General features: G+C 39.6%; 1 protein-coding gene across 4 annotated transcripts in view; it reads right to left on the reverse strand.

Moving 5' to 3' along the window:
- Positions 1–291: 291 nt before the first annotated feature.
- The window catches only part of snrka (SNF related kinase a), a 40,071-nt gene continuing 18,980 nt past the window's right edge, over positions 292–21,382 (reverse strand). For all 4 annotated transcript variants that reach the window (XM_048595775.1, XM_048595772.1, XM_048595773.1 and 1 more), the window contains 4 exons: positions 11,662–11,803; positions 9,121–9,333; positions 7,345–7,479; positions 292–3,333 (listed from right to left, as the gene is read on the reverse strand). In XM_048595775.1, the coding sequence (XP_048451732.1) occupies positions 2,160–3,333; positions 7,345–7,479; positions 9,121–9,333; positions 11,662–11,803 (1,664 nt within the window). In that variant the 3' untranslated portion in view covers positions 292–2,159. The remainder of the gene's footprint in view (positions 3,334–7,344; positions 7,480–9,120; positions 9,334–11,661; positions 11,804–21,382) is intronic.

Genomic DNA, 21,382 nt, shown 5'->3' on the forward strand with positions numbered 1-21,382 from the left:
GTAGAATGCATCAGTGTTTGAGATGAAGGCAATATAGTTCTAATTCCAGATTCTAGTTGATGTTCAAACAAGTGGAAAGAAAAGAAAAAAATGTTATAATAAAGATTATTTTAATTAGAGATGCCTGATGAAAGTATCGAGTCTTTTATTCTGGATAGCAGTACAAAAGAGAAGAAACTGGCCATTTTGGTTACTGAACTGATGGCAAGACAGCTGGGAATAGTGGGACCTGATTACCAATATGTTCCTTCCATCATAGTTATAACTGCTCAGTTTGAAAGACACAACTGATTGATTATAAGTCAGCCACACTTTTATTCAGATGTGAATATATCAATTTAAGGACAGGTTGGAGCATGAGATGCCACGTTTTTAGACTATTACATTATTTGGTCCAATAACATTCATAAAGTAGTGGTTACTCTTTCTGTTCTTTGCACCAAACGATGCATCACAACATATAACACATGCACAATCAATTACTTGGGACAACTCTATCCAGAATACATACATGTTTAACATTGGGTGTTTCCACCTACATTAATCTAATACAACTGACAGCTGTACATAGCCACTGCTGTTACCCTCAGTACCATGTATACACAAATATTTACAGTTCTTGTACAAATGCACAGGGTAGGAGAATTCTAAAAGGTGCTATCACAAGGCTATACATCATAAAATACAAACTATTTACAATGATACATTAACTTAGCTGCAACTACATAACTGCTGTGAATTCCTTCACTATTTATATGTCTCCACAGTTAAAATCAGATTATTAAAAACTGGAATGCTGATACATGTGTAAGTGACTAACCCACTCCATTTCCAAGGCAGTGTTTCATTTGGAGCATGCTTCCATGACTTTGGCTGCCTGGAAGTTTATTTCCTGCAAATCACACAGATCTACATTATAGGGAAGCAAAATTAGAGTTCTCCAATGTCCATGAAGTTAGGGATGACAACCCTGAAGACAGTAAATCCAATAGCTATTACATATTGAAACACAGATGGTTCATTGATGGATTAGAAAGGGTTTAATTTTTTTACTCCCCACTAAATTTAACAGAAAACATTCTGTGGGCAATCTCTGTAAAACGTTCTAGTTACAAACCATTTTCTATTTGGATTCAATCACTACTGACCACCCCACTACGGATCATCATCAATTTTTGTCTGGGGTGTTGAAATGTTAATCTGCAGACACCTATAGATCATTCCCTTTAACAACAGGAAGTAGGTGGGCAGAATTTCAAACCTTACACTGCAACACATAAGCAGCATGTAATTCATATTTTTAAAAAATATACACTAACACTTGTCCTCCCAACAGGTTACATCTTATTGGACAGCAAGAGACAATACAACTTTGTTTCATATTTCCAGTCACATCACATAGCTTACCCCATCAAGCTGACAGAACAAGCAACTGCAAACTAGACTAAGAGACAGGCTAACTGAATATAGTGCTTTCTCCATTAAAAGGGGCAGCATTATGCCTTAAGCAGTGACAGAATAACTTACCACCATCTCTGTCCATTTATAGCACCTTAAGTTCCTGTTTGTTTGCCTGATCCTGAGTTTGAGTCAATGCAGACCAACTGGTACTGATGTGACCTCACTGCATAAATGTTATGACTCCTCAGCAACAGCTGTACTGTAGAGAGCTGTTCATCAGCTTTGGAATATTAAAAATTCTTATACAGGAGCTGTAATATTTCAGTTATTGCTTTGATTCTTTTCTGTCAGATGCACTGGAGCATGCCAGTTAACCTGCCTTTTTTGATCAGATGGTTTAAATAACAGATTTGTTGGATTCTCCCTTAAGTGCTATATCTGGAGCTACAAAGTGCTCTGTTTATTTTAATTGCATTTAGCTTCATTAAACACAACAAAAGTGATGGTAAAATCTTACATTAATACAGATATTAAAATTCTGCCCAGCTCATGTTTTTCTTGTTGGGAAATTAAAGTAGTAGCAAGCAGCATGCACAAAGACCATGCATTGTCAAGGTATTAAACAAAAATTCGAAACAGCAATAAATAACTCTCAAAGCCCATTTAAAAGTTCAAGACTGAAAAAGGGTATTTCACTGTGCTAAGTCAGTCACAACCCATAACCAGCAAGGACAACAGTTAGAACAGACTCAAACTATTTAAATAACTTGACAGCAGCTGGTCTGACTGGAGGAACACAGCAAACCGTCCTTAGGGTTTCGCTGAATATTCACAGAAATAGTTTTCTCACAGAGAGGTAGCTGTAGAACATTGTTTTTCAAGTTCATGTTGTTCTCTTTTGACATTTCCAGCTCATTCAGCAGGTCAGCCATTTGGTTAGAATAGAAGTTCCTGCTGCAGGAGGGGGAAACTCGCTCCATAATATTGCTAGAAGTGATGCACATTTTCCAGGTTGATTTCTCATGAATGCAAATCGTTGAAGTTGGTTCAATGATGTACCTGCTGCCATTTCCACAATGCCATTGTGACCCCAGGCAGAGGCTCATCAGCTTCAGACTCTCCATCAAATCCTCCGCAGCTTTGGACTGGGATGTATATCCTTGGCTTGTACAGCTGCGAGTTGTTGTTCCTGTATTGTTGGTGCTCCCACTGGAGTCATTGGAAGGACTGCTCCCACCTTTGTTGCCATCACTGGAGCTGCTCTTGTCAAGGCCGGCATTACCATCACTCGGTTTGCCTTGTCCGCTTCCATCCCCTCCACTTCCTGGAGGTCCCTCGCCACTGTCACGGCGATGCCAGGAGTAAGTGAATCCTCCATCTTTGTCCAGAAGTCTGCGGCTCTCTGAATCATCATCACTAGTTTCTGAGCTGCTGCAACTTGAACCCCGCCCTTGATTTTTTCGTTTGTGGTACCGTTTGTGTACTGTGCTTGGAGAAGCTATATTCATCTTCAGCCGACTGAGTTTGGGAGGCAGGTTTTCATCCATGTCGAAATCATCATCGGATTCTCCCTCCTCGAAGATCTGATTAAGCACAGGAGCACTCTTTCTGGTTGTAAGCCGATTTGTTATAGAAGGCTTACGTCGCAAAACCACTTGAGTAGGAAGAGGAGCTGCTTTTTTGTCATCATCATCCTCCTCCTCATCCTCCTCTACTCTGAACAGACATGTCCTACTGCTTGCACCAGTCTTTCCAGCTGACCCAACAATTGACGGCTCTTCTTTCTTTACTGGTTCGTTAGATTTCATTCGGTGCCCATTAATAATAGATTCTGCTGTGCGAGCTGGTGAACAGACGACAGGATGGATGATGGGTGATGCTGTGATGTCTTCAATATCCTTAGGCACATCAATTTTTGTAGGCCAGGACTGCCTAGATTAAAAAACAAAAAAAAAACCTTTATCAGCCATTTTTTATTTCAGCTATTTAACAATAAACAGAATGATCATACTTCATATTAGACGTTAGGAGACCAGAGACCACAATCTGTGACCATTTAAATTATATTCTGTAATTCCATTTTCCCCACCCATTGAAGCTGTCTAAGTTGCCTTGATTCTGTTTTGCAAATTTCAGCTCATCCAACATGGTTTCCCATTTTCCAACCTGTTTACTAACCATGCAGACACTTGCTCATTCATACTGGTTTCCAGTATGATAATGTCTCAATTTACAAGTTATCAAATTATTTTCAAATCCCGCCATTTTCTAACCTACGCAGCCACAAAAGACGCCAGTGCTGTTCTATATTCTGACCTCTCGAGCATCGGATTTTTATCCATTCACTACTGACAGCTGTGCTTCCAACTCTCTGGTTCCTAAGCTCTGGAATTCTCTCCGTAACACTCAACTTATCCCTTTCTTTAATATATTCCTTGGAATGGTGTTAAATTTTGTTTAATAATACTTCTGGAAAATGCTTTAGAACATTTTACCATCCTGTCTCCTTAGTGTTCACATAAACTTACTGTGATGGTGATGGACTTGCTATGAAATAATCCTCTGCAAATAATGAACATCACAAGCAAATTCATTATGCTAAAGGGTATGCACTTAAACAACTCCTGAAATTCAAGACAGTACAATTACAATATATTAATTATTGTAATGAAGCTGAGAAAGTACTTTGATCAGCTAGTCAACCCATAGATTTATCAGAGTTTCAAGCTAGATAATGCTAGTAAGGCAGTAAGTCAAAATCTCCTTAGTTCTTCAGCCTCTGTAAAACATTTGTCACTTCGCATAATAATCACTATCTTTGGGAGGTCACAGTATTTGCTGGATAGTAAAAGTGTATAACTTACCCAACGATGAGAAATTTCTCTAAAGTAAAAGCCTGAACTCAATCTGTGACAGTGATGATAACAGATACATAAAGTTGTTCAAACAAATATCATAAAAGAACTGCTGACAGAACTACAGTCATCTACTTGTTGCCTCAAAAAGGTGGTCAGTATACAGGTCATTTCATAAACTAACAAAACAGATCTTTAAATTGGTGTTTTCACACATGATTAGCAAACCCACCAAAGAAAATGTGAGCATGTGTCTGGACAGATAAGATCACCTTTCAGCACAGATATAGTTTGGACAAGGACAATGGTGTTTCTTACCAGAGAAACTGAGGCCATGATCGTAATTTAAGAGACTCTTATTAATTTCAAGAAACCTTAGAGAATTATTACCAAGTTCAGCAAAAAAAAATTGCACTGCATTCACTCGAACAGTTATCAGAAACATGATTATGTGACAAATCCCACCCCAAAAGCACATGAGAAAATTCAACCACCTGATCAACCACTTGGGAAAAAAGTGTCGGCCTGCAAGTATCAGCTGAGCAGCTGCTCCTTTAATCAGAGGCCGATTTTCTCCACGCATTTTGGGAGGGAGGGAGGGACTGAGTGTAACAGCGAGGAAACAGACCCCTGGGGGAGAAGCGGGCAAGGGATGGACCAACCTGGACAGGGGTTGGGGGTTGGGGTGGTGTGGGTGGAAACTGAACCTAACAGGGAGGGAGGGACAGAGCCTGTAAAGAGAGGGAGAGAGAAAGGGACAGAGATGGAGGAGGAACTGACCCCAAAAGACAGTGGGGTGGGGACGGAATGAAGGAGACTGCAAGATGTGATTCAGGGGACTGGCTGAGGTGGAGACTGCAAAAGGGAATGGCAACAGAGAAGGACAGGGAAGAGGTTGTAAGTATGGATGGGGATGGAGGAGGAGGGGATTACAAGAAGGGAATGGTAATGGTGGAAGAGGAGTCTGTAAGTAGATGATTGGTACAGGGGAGGCTGCAAGACGTTGCTGGGGCAGCAGAAATCAAGTTTGTTAAGCTGAATGGAAGAAGAGACTACAAGGCCCTGGTGAGATAATGAAGCTGAAAGGGCAGAGATGAAAGCTACAAAGGTGAGGGAACAGTTTCAAAACTATCAACGAAGAAATACTCTGGCAATATGGTGCCAGGAACACTTGAAATGAGTTCTTTGCAAATGATTGTGGAAACTCTAGTTTCAGGCTGCCAAAGTAGCAGCTAACAAACGGCAGGGACAACAGGATGAGAAAATAATCTGGATACTATTACAATTTTTATGTTTTTGTAACCATTCATAGGATTTGCGCTTTGTTAGCAATGCTATTAAGGCTTTACAACTGTTTTTTTAAACACACAGACACACACACCTGCTGTCCATCAAGTTGTATTACGAGTACTTAACTGCATGCTCCAGTTTCTCATTTGAATGATCACAATGACCAGCCTCAGTTTCAGAGGCCTGCTAATGTAATTCTGGGGATATCATCCACCCTTGCAGCATGCAGGTTTACATACTTTCTGCTGTGGCTGAGTACTATCCATGCAAAATAAAATATGTTTTGTTTTTTCGCATTACTTGAGATAGATACTGGCCAGAATTCTGGAAGGACTTGCTGCTATACTTTACTTTCCTGAGAATAAAGGAGGCAGGGCTGCAGTTTAAGTCTCATATGAAAGATTATTGCACTCACTTAGTACAGCACTGTAATGATAATTTACATTGTATACATAAATCTTCAAATGGAATTTGTGGCCATTTTGGAGGCAAGGTAGGCATCCTTGATCCAAAAAGACAACTAACTTTTCTCTCAGTCCACATATGAACCATGCCAAAAATTTTAATATTTATCCCCCAAGCACTATATATTCAAGATTTATCTAATTCTAACTAGCTTATAATAGATTCAATTAAAGCAAGGGATTTAGAATTATACCCTAGTTATTACTGCAAACTTTTTAGTCTTCGATACTTGTGTTTGCAGGGAAGTGAATTAACAAAGCAGTTCACTCAAGACTCTAAAAGCAGGGAGATAAGCACTCAAGGAGAAAAGAATTCCTCAGGTGGAGAACAATGTCTCAAACATTCCTCCCCTGTGAATCCAGTGACCCCATAATCCTTAATTCTTACAAGTAAACTGTTTACACTGAATTAAGCTTGGAAACAGAAAACAGTTGCTCTGAACACTTCAGTGCAACCTCTGGGTCCCCTAAAATCTAATGCATCAGGAATAAAGAGCACCCGTTGGCCATCTGATCAGGCCCAGGATTTTCGACAACTCTTTGAGGACAGACTACCAAGCAGGTATATACCTTGAGAACTGCCAGAGTGGGCAGTTTGATCAGGACTGGCAACACCCTCTAAAGGGTATTCATATGGCACATACTACAGAGCAGTGAGTATATTTAACCAAAATTTTAACATTGTATAAATAGCAAAACTCAAAAGAATAATCTGGAGAATACTTTGCTCATCACAAACATATTTCTATTAAATACCTCAATGAAACACACCAGATATAATCTGATGCAGAATTTAGGATTAAAAGGTAAAGGTGAAGTCACCATATTCCTATTCAAACGTAGGCCTGCTCTCTTATTAAAGAGACAGATGACCGGTGGTGGCTTAATCTCAGGATCACAATGCCTCAGGCGAGGGGAGAGGTTGAGGAAGAGGGTCCTTCATGGCAACCTCAGCAAATGAACCCACAAATCATTCTGCATCACAAACCTGCAATCCGAACTAACCAATACTCCAGAATTTAGATCACTAACAATCGCAACACTCCAGATAATCTAATCCACGTGTGGATGAGACATGGGCAAGAATGTGGGAGAGCAAGTATGAGAATGTGTGAGAAAGTGAGATTGTGATAATAGGTGTTTATGGTGGATAGCTTCTTGCTCACAAACTAAGTGTAACATTGCCTCCTGCAGTTCAGAAATAATGTTACATCCAACATCATGAGCAATGCATATCCATATTCCAAAAATTAAGGATATTTCTGTTGAAATTTGTGGTCTGTATTTCTAGAAAATCTGTTAACTATCACTCTATAGCCTCCGTTTGTCCTTACCTGAACTGAGCTTTGATATGGCTTGGACTGGGAGATCGGTTCCTGACTTCTTTTTCTTGTTTTTCCTTTAAGATCCTCTCAGCCAGCAAAAAGTAAGTGGCAGTGATGTGATTGTACTTGTTACTTTCCAAGGCCCTTAAAACAAAAGTCAACAGTAAAATCTTCCATTAGCAGCCATTTAGAAATCTATATTTTATATAAATCTATTTGTTATAAGAATTCTTTGGGACAGATTTAAAACAGGCTACATTAATGATACGCACATAGCCACATATTAATTTTTATCATATTTGCATAGAAAACAACAGCAGTAATCAGATCATACAAAGTGCAATCATGCTCAAATTAAATTGCACAAATCTTGAATTGACAGTCACGTCCATACCCAATAAACTGTGACTGAAATTGTACTCCATTTTGCAATAACATAATATTGTGGGCAAAACCTTCCACCACCACCCAGATTTTTAAATAGCTTTTCTCTGGAACATTTAAGAGGCAGAACGTTTACTGTATGCTTTTGTAAAATTCATCAAGAATCGGTGTTCCTTACACTACTGAATCTCCCACCAAGTATCACACAGTCAGACAATAAGGAATGTTAATCTATGACCTGCAAAATGAGTTATTCCACCATGTTGGAGGTGCCCGCAAGGCCACATAGCCCAAATGTTCTTAATTAAAAAGATTAAAATTAAGGATAAATCAGAATTTAAAATCAGTCTGGTTGAAAAAGCTGGAAGATTTTTGTCCAGCCTGCAAGTCAGAAGTGCTTAGGTTTAAGGCAGACAGTCCTATCTCTTTTCTAATGATTGCTCTACATCTGTAACAAAATGTGTAATCTTTAATATAATGAAGGAAATGTGAATTAAAAGGTAATGGTTTTATACAGCATTCACATTTATTTATTTTCTAGACATTATGTTTTGTTACAAATGCCGAGTAATTCTAAAAGGCTGCTTCTAGGCTACATCCTGAATCTAACAAGCACATTCCAAAGATTGCTGATTAAGTAGTTCATCGCTGTAATTTTCATAAATATGACTTCTGCCTTCAAGGGACAGCTTCACTATAGCAGACTAATGCTACAGAGTATTATGCAATACAACACCAACTGTTGTCAACCTACTAGAATCATCCATATACAAATGTCACGACATTTGTTCGCCTATTTATTTTCTTGGAACCACTGCATCGGAAATAAAACATGCTCTTAAAATGTTTGGTAATTGGGAGAACAAACTGATACTTCAACAAATAAACCTGCCCTCTTCACCTCAGCAGATATATTAGATAAATTAGGCAAGCCACATTTTTAGAACTACGCACAGAACAAATCATCAAAGCAAATCTTCCATGTTGATGGAAGACAACATCACTATCAATCATCAATGTAAACGTTAATCATCATTTTAGAACGTTAATGAAGTTTGTATTTTTATGACTCAATGCTGTTCTGTAGCACTGCCTGTTCATTTCTTTCTTGTTGTGAATGCAGGTAACATCTAACAGCTAAAATCCAGAGGCACATTTTCTCCCTCAATTTAACATGCATTTCAAAGAATATTCTATTTTACCATACTGCATATTACCATTTAATTCACATTTTATTAAACAGATGGTTTTCCAGAAAAAAAGCTCAAAAAGTGTTAAATGTATCAATGCCAGAAATTAAACACATGTAGGGTAAACAATACGGCTATGATACCCTCCAGAAAATAACGCCAGTATTGATACAGTCTTCTGCTTTGCCCACCAGGCTCTCTCTAAACTTACTCAACAATGGTTTCTCGGTCAGCTATTTCACCAAGCACCATGCGTTGGATAATGCCATTGTGCTCCTCCTCAGAGAGATTCTTGTAAGAGACGAGAGGGATGTTGCACTTGGTTGCAGGCGAGGGATCAATACCTCGAAGCCAGGGGTGGTCCTCTATCTCTTCCAATGAAGCTCTTCGCTTAGGATCCCTCTGCAGCATCCGATTAATAAGACTGTTGAAAAGCCATATAAAAGTAAACATTCATGAATGTTATCTTCTAGGACTTGTATAAGGGAACTTAATACCCAGACATTAGGCAGAACTGTAGTTGAGCTTAAAAATGGAGCTAAATCTGAGGATTATCCAGTAAAACCCTCTCTATGGAAACATGGTCTAGAAGATAGACCATATCTAGTCAGTACATTTTACCTTAAAAGGAAAGTGGAACAAGTAAACTTGATGTGCTACTGTTACACAGCTTAACAGGCGTATCATGAATAGCTAATATTAAAACTGTTTTTGGACCAAACAAAACTGATATGTTTTCTATCCGGCCCCCACAAACAAAACTCAAGATGCAGACTAGGATTAAACATTAGGAAACAAAAATAACACCATGTCATTTTTGGAATTAGAAGTATTTCATGTATGTTTTAAAATACTTTAATGGAAGACACACCTCAAGCTCTACTAAACAATGCAGCGTTGGAACTTCACATTTCTTTTTTTAAAAAGAAAGTGTGGAGAACCGGTGAAAATCTGACACAATAAACCCATCAGTGCAGTCATAAATTTTACGCATGTTTTCAAAATCTCTTGCATGCTTCAATTTAGCAATTGTTTAAATATGAATAACAAAATGACAGATGTCTTGAGAAGTAAAAGTCCCCATTTACTCCTTTACCAAATTAAACCTTGAAAATTTGTTTAGCATACCATGTGACCCTTTTCTTTAAATTAAAGCTTTATTGTTTTATTTAATGTTTTTCGTTTCCATTTGCACCTCTCCTAGTGTGGATGACAGACGGTTCAAACATTGTGCTCACTACTGATAAATGAGCACTTTACTGGAGCTGAATCATTTTAAAGTTTCTCTCACTGGTGCCTGCAATCAAGCAAAAAGGGAATAAGCAAAAGCAGTGTGCACACAAAATGTTTTTTTTAATTCACTCATGGAACGTGGGCGCTGGTGGCTGGCTAACATTTATTGGCTGCCCCAGCTGCCCTTGAGGTGGTGGTGGTGGTGAGCTGCCTTCTTGAACTGCTACAGTCCACGTGCTGTAGATTTACACACAATGCGCTGAGGGAGGCAATTCCAGGATTTTGACCCAGCGACACTGAACAATATGTTTCCAAGTCAGAATAATGAGTAACTTGGAAGAGAACTTGCAGGTGAGGGTGTTCTCACGTATCTGTTGTCCTTGTTGTTTTAGATGGAAGTGGTCATGGGTTTGGAAGGTGCTGTCCAAGGACCTTCGGTGAATTTCTGCAGTGCACCTTGTAGATAGCACATACTGCTGCCACTGAGCTTTGGTGGTGGTGGTGGAGGGGGAAATGTATGTCTGTGGATGTTGTGCCAATCAAGCGGGCTGCTTTGCCCTGGATGATATCATGCTTCTAGAGTGTTGTTAAAGCTGCACCCCTCCAGACAAGTGGGGAGTATTCCTTCACACTCCTGACTTGTGCCTTGTAGATGGTGGACAGACTTTGGGGAAATCAGGAGTTGAGTTACTTGCCACAGCATTCCCAGCCTCTGGCCTGTTCTTGTAGCCACTGTATTTATGTGGACAGTCCAGTTGAGTTTCTGGTCAATGGTAACCCCAAGGATGTTGAAAGCAGAGGATTCAGTGATGGTAACACCACTGAATGCCAAAGAGTGGTAGTTAGATTGACACTATTAGAAATAGTCATTGCCTGGCATTTCTGTGGTGCCTTTCCACTTGTCAACCCAAGCCTGGATATTGTCCAGATCTTGTTGCATTTGAACATGAACTGCTTCAGTATTTGAGGAGTTGCAAATGGTGCTGAACATTGCACAATCATCAGCGAACATCTCCATTTCTGACCTTATCACTGAGGGAAGGTCATTAATGAAGCACAGAAAATGGTTGGGTATAGGACACTACCCTGAGAAACTCCTACAGAGATATCCTGGAGCTGAGATGACTGACCAACCACAACTAAGTGTATGACTAATATCCTATATTTTCATTCCAAAGATCAAAATTAATCTCCAGTTTAAACTTGGAATGTCTGCCCACTTTAGCTATTAGAAGCTTACAGATGTGGCATAAAAATGGACGGATTTGTCTAGACTTGCCTATAAATCCAAGGTTCTATACAGCAGTAGGAATCAAGAGATATCATGAATTGCGTCCAGTTGGCACAATTGTCTTATTTTGTAGAAATGCCTATCTTGGAAACTCACACTACGTATTTAAAAAAAAATGCAGCTGTTATAAATGCACAATATTATTAAATACTTCTACATCACTTAAGACTGTGCAGAACAACCAATATGAAAACAATGCACTGATAAAAATATGCTGTATCCACTTACTCCTTGCATTCTTTGGATATATGGGATGGTACTGTATATTTGCAGTCCATAATCATGGTAAGTGTCTCACTGTCATTTGCCTCTTGAAATGGAGGTTGGCCACATACCAACATGAAAAGTATAACTCCCAGGCTCCAGATATCTGAAAAAAAGAGAGAGATGGGGACGGATGTAGAAACTATTAAAACAGAACCATAAAATTGTTACAGCATATAAAAAAGCCATCATGTTCATTGCTCTCTGCAAGACCAAGTGAAGTTAATCGTCCTCCTCATCCTTTTCCATAGGCCTGGAAACTCTCTCTTTTCAGAGGCCTATCTAATTTCTTTTCTAAATCCACAATTGAATCTGTCTCCACTATACACACTGTAAAAAGGCTCTTCTGCATGCACTGTCCTCTGATCCCTGACTTTTCTGCCAAGGGTAATAGATTGGCTATGTGACTATTCACTTAATTTGAAAATCTCAACCAAATCTCTTTTCAATCTTAACTGAAAACCTTCATCTTTGGAATCATTCTCAAACATTTTGTACAACTGTTTCATATCTGTCAAAATTATGGCCCCCATGTGAAGTCAAACCAGTGTTTTATATATTAAAAAAAAATCATAACCTTTGCACTTTTTCAAAAAAAAAAAAGTCCAATATGCCAGTATTTTCAAGTACTTTCTCAACTGGAACCTGCCACCCTCAATACGTGTAAGTGTTTAGAATTGTGTCCTTTAGTGTATATTCTCTCCTTGTTCTTCTTGTCTGCATTAATTTCATCTGTCACATGGCCACCTATTCCATCAGCATGTCTATCACCGTACTCTTCACAGTTCCCAATATGCCCAGGTTTTGTGTTATCGGCAAATTTTGAAATTGCACTCTGTACAACCCAGTCTAGTTCGGAGTCTTAACAGTGACTCCTGGAGAACTTGAAAGCATCCATTCTCCATTCCAAAAACAAACAAATGTTGACTACTATTCATTGTTTTCTGTCTCACAGCCATCCTATATCTTGGCTGCCTAAGTCCCTTGTGTTCCACAGCATTAACTTTACTGGCTTTGTGACCCTTTAATAAATGCTTGTTGGAAGCTCATTTACACCAAATAAACTATTACTCTACTCAACATTTATTACACCAAAAACCTATGCAAAAAAAGCATCTGCTTGATGTAAAGCTACAGAACTAAACTTAAACAGGACAAAGTTCTGATAGATGTTTTGGTCCTTTCATTAATGTTAAGAATGTTACAATTTAATGCATGTAATATTTGCTTTGAAACACATTTCAAAATAATACCATTCCAATTTGAAACACTAAAGTTTCTGTGATGGTGATCACCACGATTCTGAATTGAAACCCAAATCTTAATCAAGTTAGTACAGATGTAGGCTTAATATTAAGGTCAGACATTATTTCAGAAAGACAGCCCTCCTGTATCGCCACCAGAAGTAGTGATAAATATGTAAACAGGGATACTTCGTAAAAGTTCAACTACTTGCTTGATATTAGCATCAAAGCTTGGAAAAACTTGTAACAACTTAATAGGACCAAAACTTTCCACCATTCAAATGAATACTATACAATTTGGGACCACAGCATCTTTGCCTAGCACTTCGTCTACCTGGGCTTCATTTTCAAAGTTCACGTTTGCTAACTCCCTCAAGATGATTAGCTTTACAATTCAATAATGTGATTAGTGGTATTCAAATGATGATTATTCACCATTTCCTTGTAACATCCAGTTGAAAGAAAGTAAGGAGATTACATAGAGATAAAATACATCAACTGTATAAAGGAATATGCAGATCAACATTCTCTCACTTTCCAAGAACAAGTGACTATCAAAAGCTACCAATCTGCAGGTTAATATTTAGCCTGTCTTTAAAAAATAAATGGCTGGATAAGACCAGTTAGCAATCACCTAGGAAGCTCCAACAAATCCTTCCAGAGTTTGTCACTCAAACATTGAACTGCATATACTGTATCAATTAACACAAAATAACCAAAAGCCCCACAAAATTGCTTGAAGAAATCTAAATGGTCAGAGTAATGGCACTTAATTTATGAATGGCACTTAATTTATGAATGGCACCTTCGAAAAACAGGAGACTTCAATTGCTCATTCACATGTAATAAATCTGTATTCAATTGGTAAATTCATAGACATTTGCTTATTTCAGGTAATCATTCAATTTTATCCATAGAACCTCCAATTCTGACATGATGCCTTGAAGTGAGAGATGCGAGTGTTGCTTTTGAAAAACAAAAAATAATCAATGGACAAACAGAAATTAAGATTTAATCAGAACAGATTTCAAGCTATCCACAGAAAATCCAAATACAACATCTATTTGAAACTGATCATGCAACTAAAATCTCTCACTAATTATTTTCCATAACATTTAAGATGTAGTAAGAGCACGGGGATCTGCTGCATACTTAAACTGATCATCCTTGTAAACCAAGTTGAGCAAAAAGTCTCCCAAATTAAACTGTCAGCAGAAATAGGCACCAATGTCATCCTGGAGGCTAGAAGAACACAGCAAGCCAGGCAGCATCTGCAGGAAAGGAGAAGTCGATGTTTTGGGTATTACCCTTCTGCAGGCCTGGATGTGGGGTAAGGGAGCTGCAGATAAAGGGTGGGTGGCGGAGGTGGGGGTGGAGGTGTGCGCGCGTGCATGCGTTCTGGTTAGTCAATGGGAGGGATGAATCCAGTTGGTAGCTGGGAGGATATGATAAGTGGAATGAAAGGGAGGCGGCGGGGCTGGAAAGGAAGCCAGGGGATGGTTGGGAAGGTTATTTGAAGTTAGAGAACTCAATGTTAAGTCCTGCAGGTTGTAGGGTGCCCAGGTGGAATTTGCAATCTGATTCACTATGACATTGGACAAGGTTGAGGATGGACATGTCAGAGGGGGTGCTGAAATGGGCGGTGACTGCAAGGTTAGGCTCGCCGTTTCAGACCAAGTGCAGATGTTCAGTGAAGCGGTCACGTGGTCTATGTTTGGTCTCCCGATGTAGGGAAGACTACACGGGAGCACTTTATGCAGTAGACTAGATTAGAGGAGATGCAGGTGAAACTCTTTCTCACCCAGAAGGACTGTTTAGGGCCCTGGATGGGAGTGAGGGAAATGGTGTGCAGGCAGGTGATGCATCTTTTACGGTTACAAGGAAAGGTACCGGGGGTTTTGGATTGGTTAGTGGGAACTAAGGGAGTGTCAAAAAGAATGGTCCTTGTGGAAGGCAGAGAGGGGTGGGGACTGAATGATGTTCTGGATGGGGGGGTTCTATTTGGAGTTGGAAGTGTTTGAGGATGATACGTCGGATGTGGAGGCTGGTGATGTGGAAAACAAGGACAAAGGGAGACCCTATCTTTATTATGTTGGGGGTGGGGTTGGGGTAATGTTTAGACCTGTGGAGCGGGGAATGGAGGCAGCGCAGTGGAGGCCTCTTTGGATTACAGAGGTGGGAAAAGAACATTGTTTCAAACAGGAGGACAACCAGGATGTTTGGGAGCGGAACATCTCCTCGTCAGGGCAGATGCAACGGAGACTGAGGAATTGGGAAAACGGGATGGAGTTTTTGCAGGATACAGGGTGGGAGGAGATGTAGTCCAGGTAGCTATGAGAGTCTGTGGGTTTATAGTAAATGTCGGTACATAAACTGTCGCCGGAAATGGAAACAGAGGTCATGAAAGCGGAGGGAAGCATCCGAGGTAGACCAAGTGAATTACACAGTGGGGTGGAAGTTGTTAGTGGAGTCGATGAACTGCTCCAGTTCAGCCTGGGTGCAGAATGCAGCACCGACGCAGTCATTGATGTAACGGCTAAAGAGTTGGGGAACAGTACTGAAGACGGACTCCTCCCAGTGTCGCAGTGAATCAGATCGCAAATTTGAGGAACACCACCTTATCTTTTGTCTGGGCACCCTACAGCCTGGAGGACTTAACACTGAGTTCTCTAATTTCAAATAACCTTCCCACCCGTCCCCCCGCCGGCTCCCTTTCCAGCCCTACCTCCCCCTTCCATTCCATCCTACCATACCCTCCCTTCCAGCTACCAACCGGATTCATCCTCCCATTGACCAACCAAGTCGTACATATTAAAGGGTCCACCTATCACCACCATTTCACTATCGCTTCTCCCCCCCCCACCTCTTTATCTGCAGCTCCCCTACCCCCAAATCCAGTCCTGAAGAAGGGTAATATCCAATTTGTTGACTTCTCCTTTCCTCCAGATGCTGACCAGCTTTGCTGTGTTCTTCCAGCCTCCTGTTTGTCCACCTTGGATTCCAGCATCTGCAGTTTCTTTTATCTCTAGCAATGTCATCCTGGCTGGTAAAGACTTTGCTTTCTGAGCAAACTATCAATGCAACAATTTTTAGTAACTAAAAAGGCATTATTGGTTATTAATTTCACATTTCAGAAGGTGTTGGCTTGGCGTTGGTGGCATTGCAACATCCCAGTCAAAGGGTCGTGGGCTAAATCCTCGTTATAGACCTGAGCGTGCCATTTCAACTGACACAACAATACAGTACCATAGGAATGTTGTTCTGTTAAACGTGATGTCTCTAATGAGATAAACCATGGCTGCATTTGGCAGCTCCGATGGACATGAAAATGCCAGAGTTTCCTGGTCAACACACTTCTACAAATTTTCTGACACATCAAACAAGGGAACGATGATGTTCGCTACAAAATATTTCACACAATCTACAAGAACTTTGGGATGTTGCAAGAACATAAAGCCCTACACAAATTAAGGCTCTTTATTTAACAAAACATTGCAGCAATGGTAACCTGATCCACCCAGCAGGAAATGGAGATCAAATCAGCTTTGCATTTCACATCTCCGCCTAACACCACTCCACCCCTCAATATATTTATTTACTAATGACTTCAATGCAAAGCAAAAAGATTGCAGTGCATTTTGCACTTTAAGCCTTCTCTCACTTAGTAAGATCATGCCGATCTTCCACCTCAAAATCCTCTCCTTTAACTATCTCCATTCCTCTCAGTTCCCTTAGAGTTAAGTACTCCATCGCAGGGCTTCCCAAATTCAGAGGCTGGACGTGAAATTTTACCACTGCCAGGTCTGACAGCATAACGGTCACCATGGTTCTCTGAGCCAGCCATATCAGTCGTGCTCCCTTTAATGGGCTGCTGCTCTTGCAGTTCTCACTAAGAGGTTGCGTCAATTTTCAAACCTCAAAATGGGGCTTGGGAAGTAGTCCTCTATTGACCTCAGCCGTCAATCATCAGCTGAACATCCACATTTAGAATTAGGGTTAGGAAATTCCAAAAGCTCGTTACCGTTTGAGTAAAGAATTTTCTCCTCATCTCAGTCCTAATTCAATGTTGAATTTATCAGCTATTTCAAAACCAAATGTAGTGGGAGCAAAAAAGCAAAAGAACTGCAGATGCTGACAATCATAAATAAAAATCAGAAACTGCTGGGAAAATTCAGCAGGTCTGGCAACATCTGTGAAAAGTTAACTTTTTAGGTCCAGTCACCCTTCTTTAGAACCGAAGTGAAGGAAAGTCATCCTTGATCCAGAGAACATATATATACACACATATATACAGACTATAAAATGTACCACAGTCTAGTTTTTGAAACAGTCTTCTCAAGTAGATGCAAACCATTCATGGAATGGTCAAAAAGTAAACGGGTTCTCTTTGGTGCCCTTGCCAATATCTTAACCTTGAACTGATACTGCTGTTTGTGGGATCTGTGCTCAAATGGGCTGCCACATTTTGCTATATAACCACAATAACCACACTTTGAAAATGTATCTCAGGTGACTGCAAAGCTTTCTGAGAAATTCTGTGGCATTATAAAAATGCAAGTCTTCATTTTATTTCTTTCAGTAGATTGAAAAAAGGACAGTAAGGAATGGAACATAGCATAAATTCAAAGACAGTTTATTAGGTTTGAATTCTAATTTAGATGAGAGCACAATTGCAGGAGTTAATCTTATCTTTAAACTATTCAGGATTAAAAACTGAAAATGCAGGAATTACACAAGCTACTTAGCAACTGCAAGAGAGGGGAAACAGGTTAATACTTCTGGCACGTATCCATTTTTAGACCCCAATACTTTAACAGGACTAAACAAAGTAAAGATAGAGGAGTTTTTAAAAAAAAATTGGAGAAAGTTCGTTAACCATTATCGCAATGCACCGGTTAATGAGTTTAGCAGCCTGAATCTTCGATCTTAATAGAACAATGTTTAATAACATAAACATTGTCTCAATCCAGACAGTGGAAAAGCATTCAAAAGCCTAGCAGGTAGGGGAAGGCAGATGAAAGGCTGAACAAGCCAAAATGGAAAGAAATGAGGTGGCAATCTTTTACTTCATGGCACTAAAGATACAAGTATAGGTTATGTATTTAAATGATCTGATTTGCTTGTGTGGAAGGAATGTACTGCTGAGATTGGAGCTTTCCCAGATAAAGCCAAGAAGCAGTCTTTATAACACAATCAAAAAGCGCCCTTACAGTGGAGGAGGATTAGATAACTATCATAGTACCATTCAATCCTCATTTCCTTTCTCACACACATGCTTTCACTTGACTGCTACAACGCCCTCCTTACAAATTGAGATACTGGAACTGGCATCATTTTCAATTATCCAAGTGTTCATGGTCTTTTCCAAATCCGAGAGGAATTAAACATTTCAAAATCATTATTTGGGGGGAAAAGAAAAGGTAGTTTGTTGGGTTATCTCCTTTTTTTGGAACTATCTTTGACAATAAAAGAAAGAAATAAGACAGCATAAAAGATTCAGCTATAAAGGCTATATGTTTGTATCAAGCAAAATCAAATGGGTTTATGTACATCTTATACTGATGAAACCCTTGCAACATACACAACACAACTAAATGGTGATTTGCATAGGGGTTTCACTATTCCCACAAACTACAAATTCAGAAATCCACATGCTAACAGACACGTCTTTCCTCCCGGACTATTCTAGGTTATTTAGAAGATCAAAACCCTGTGGGAACAATCTTGCAATTTGCTTTGAAAAATGACACTAACTGCTGAACAACATTGAAATTTTACACTCCATAAAAAAAAACAAGAGATAATTACACCAAACCCAAAAAGGTAGAGACACAAGGCTTTTCTTGTTGAAAAAAAATTCATTCACCAGTTCTGAAGGAGGATCTCTTGACCTGTAACATTAACTGATCTCTCTCCACAGATGCTGCCAGACCTGCCGAGCTTTTCCAGCAATTTTTGTTTTTGTTTCATTCACTGGATATGCATGTTGCTGACAAAAATCAGAATTTATTGCCTATCTCTACACAACTGAGTGGTTTGCTGGGCATATTCATAGATCAGTTAAGAGTCAGCCACATTGCTGTGTGTACGGAGTCACATAGACTCATAGGTTTAATGAGCAGAACTTAATGTTGCAGTTGACATGGTGGGATTTGAGTTTGTCCTCAGATCATTACTGGTTCAATAACATATACATTCTGACAACATACTCCTTGACACAATGGTATCAAGCTGATGTGCTTTAATTTAGACATCCTGCCCCAGTACTCTTTCAAAAAACTTTCCTTTACCCATTTCCCTTGAAACCCAAAATGGATTGTTTTCTATATCTTCCCAAATACAAATACTCCTTTTAGAGGGCAGCGTGATAAATTAACCAAAATACTTAAAATGACAGGAACACACACACACACCCCCCTCCTCCTGCTCACATTTATGGTGGGTGTGGCCAAATAGGCCAATCCTTGAGGCCTGATCCACGCTGTGGTAAAACTGTACATTGGTAAAGAAAATCTGACTTGGCACCGTCCACCCCCTTTCCTCTCTCACGGATGGATCGCAGAAGTATGGGGTGGGAGAAAGGAGGAGAGAGCGCAAGAGACAGAAAGAGAGAATTTCACTATCTCCAACAGTTACAATTGATTTGAAACTGCTTAAGACTGACAACTATTTAAGCTAGTACTAATGCATCTTACATTTAAAAGAAAATGAGCACTGTATAGCAAAAGAGAATCAATTAATTTTGCCACAAGTAAAGATTTTGGATAATAACTTCAGAATATAGGATAACTAGTTATGTCGGTGGTATTCAATTTTCTTTCTTTCTCAAGTATATAGTCAGAAACATCCATGATATTTTAACAAGTTTGAACAGTCTTACAGCCAAGAACTTATCCACGCTTACTGTAGTTAACACACCTATAAGAAACACACCTATAGTACATTCCAACCACACCTCTAATAATACCTCAAAGATGATATTTTGCAACCGGAAATAAAAGTTACACATTACAGAACTTTGACCTTCAGGCAGTGGTATTTGCACATGTAAGCAAATTCACTCAGACATTGGACACTGAGATCTCCTATGAATTGTGAAGGTTGTTTATCAACATCCCTGTATCCTCCTCCCTTTCTGTCTGTGCTCAACATTGATGTAATGTTCCATCAAATGTATTTTTAATGACTGACGGTAGGCTGTTCTGACACTGGAGAACAGTGGATGTAAAGTGGGTTAGAAACAGAAGCCTGCACATGCACTACCAAGTATAACCCTACTGCAATCAGAAAAAAAATCTTCAACTTTTTTACCCAATTGTGGCACTGGCCGAGTCCTGCTAATTTATCAGAAGGTCTTGCAAAATAAACTGCACCTTCCATGACAATGATGTTCCAAAGTATTTCATAATCAATCAAAAAAGTACTTTTAAAATGCAGTTTTAAGAAACATAGCAGACAATTTGAGCACAGCAAGTTCTCACATACAATAATGTGATATAATCCATTTCTGTGACTAGACATGCAACCTTTCAATTTGTTGGGTGCAACTATTCACTGAAGAAATAGAACCAAGTAACAAATGAGTGCACTTCTTTCTAGTAGCCAAATGCACAGTTCTACCAAATTCAAAAAATAACTTTATGAAGTTGACATGCTGGAGGAGTGGACAGATAGGTGGTTGAATAAGTTCAGTGTGGAGAAGTACAAGGTGATGCCCTTTGGTACAAGGAACAAGGAGAAATAGTGTAACTAAAGTGTACTATTCTAAAAAAAAATAAGAGCCCATGGTGTTAGGGGAAAAGCACTGGGATTGGCTAGCTGGCTGAAAGAAGAGAGTGCAGATAAAACGGTCTTTTTCAAGATGGCAGCCAGTAACTCGTGGAGTTCCACAGGGGTCAGTGTTGTGAGCATGTTATACATCAATGATCTGGCCAAAGGAACTGAGGGCACTATAGTTAAAGTTTACCTAGCTTTATTTCATCTGCAATGTTGAGGAGACAGGAAGGCTGCAGAAGGACTTGGATAAGCTAGGAGAGTGAGTAAAGAAGAGGCAGATGGAATACAATGTGGGAAGTTCTGAACTTTTGTAGGAAGAAGAGACTTAGACTATTTTCTAAATGGGAGAGGCTTTGGAAATATGACACACAAAGGGTCTTGGAAGTCTTGATTCAGGGTTCCCTTTAAGGTTAACATGCAGGTGCAGCTGGCAGTTAGGAAGCCAAATGCAATGTTAGTGTTTGTTTCAAGAGGCTAGAATACAAGTTTTGAGCCCCATATCTAAGGATGGATGTGCTGGCCTTGAAGGGGGACCACAAGAGAGTCACAAGAATGACTTCATATGACAAGCCCTTTGTCCACAGGGAGTGGTTGAGGACTCTGGGTCTGTACTTGGAGTTTAGAAGGATAAGGAGAAATCTTGGTGAAACCTACGGAATACTAAT

The sequence above is a fragment of the Rhincodon typus genome, chromosome 4, assembly GCF_021869965.1.
Source record: "Rhincodon typus isolate 14 chromosome 4, sRhiTyp1.1, whole genome shotgun sequence".
Taxonomy (NCBI): domain Eukaryota; kingdom Metazoa; phylum Chordata; class Chondrichthyes; order Orectolobiformes; family Rhincodontidae; genus Rhincodon; species Rhincodon typus.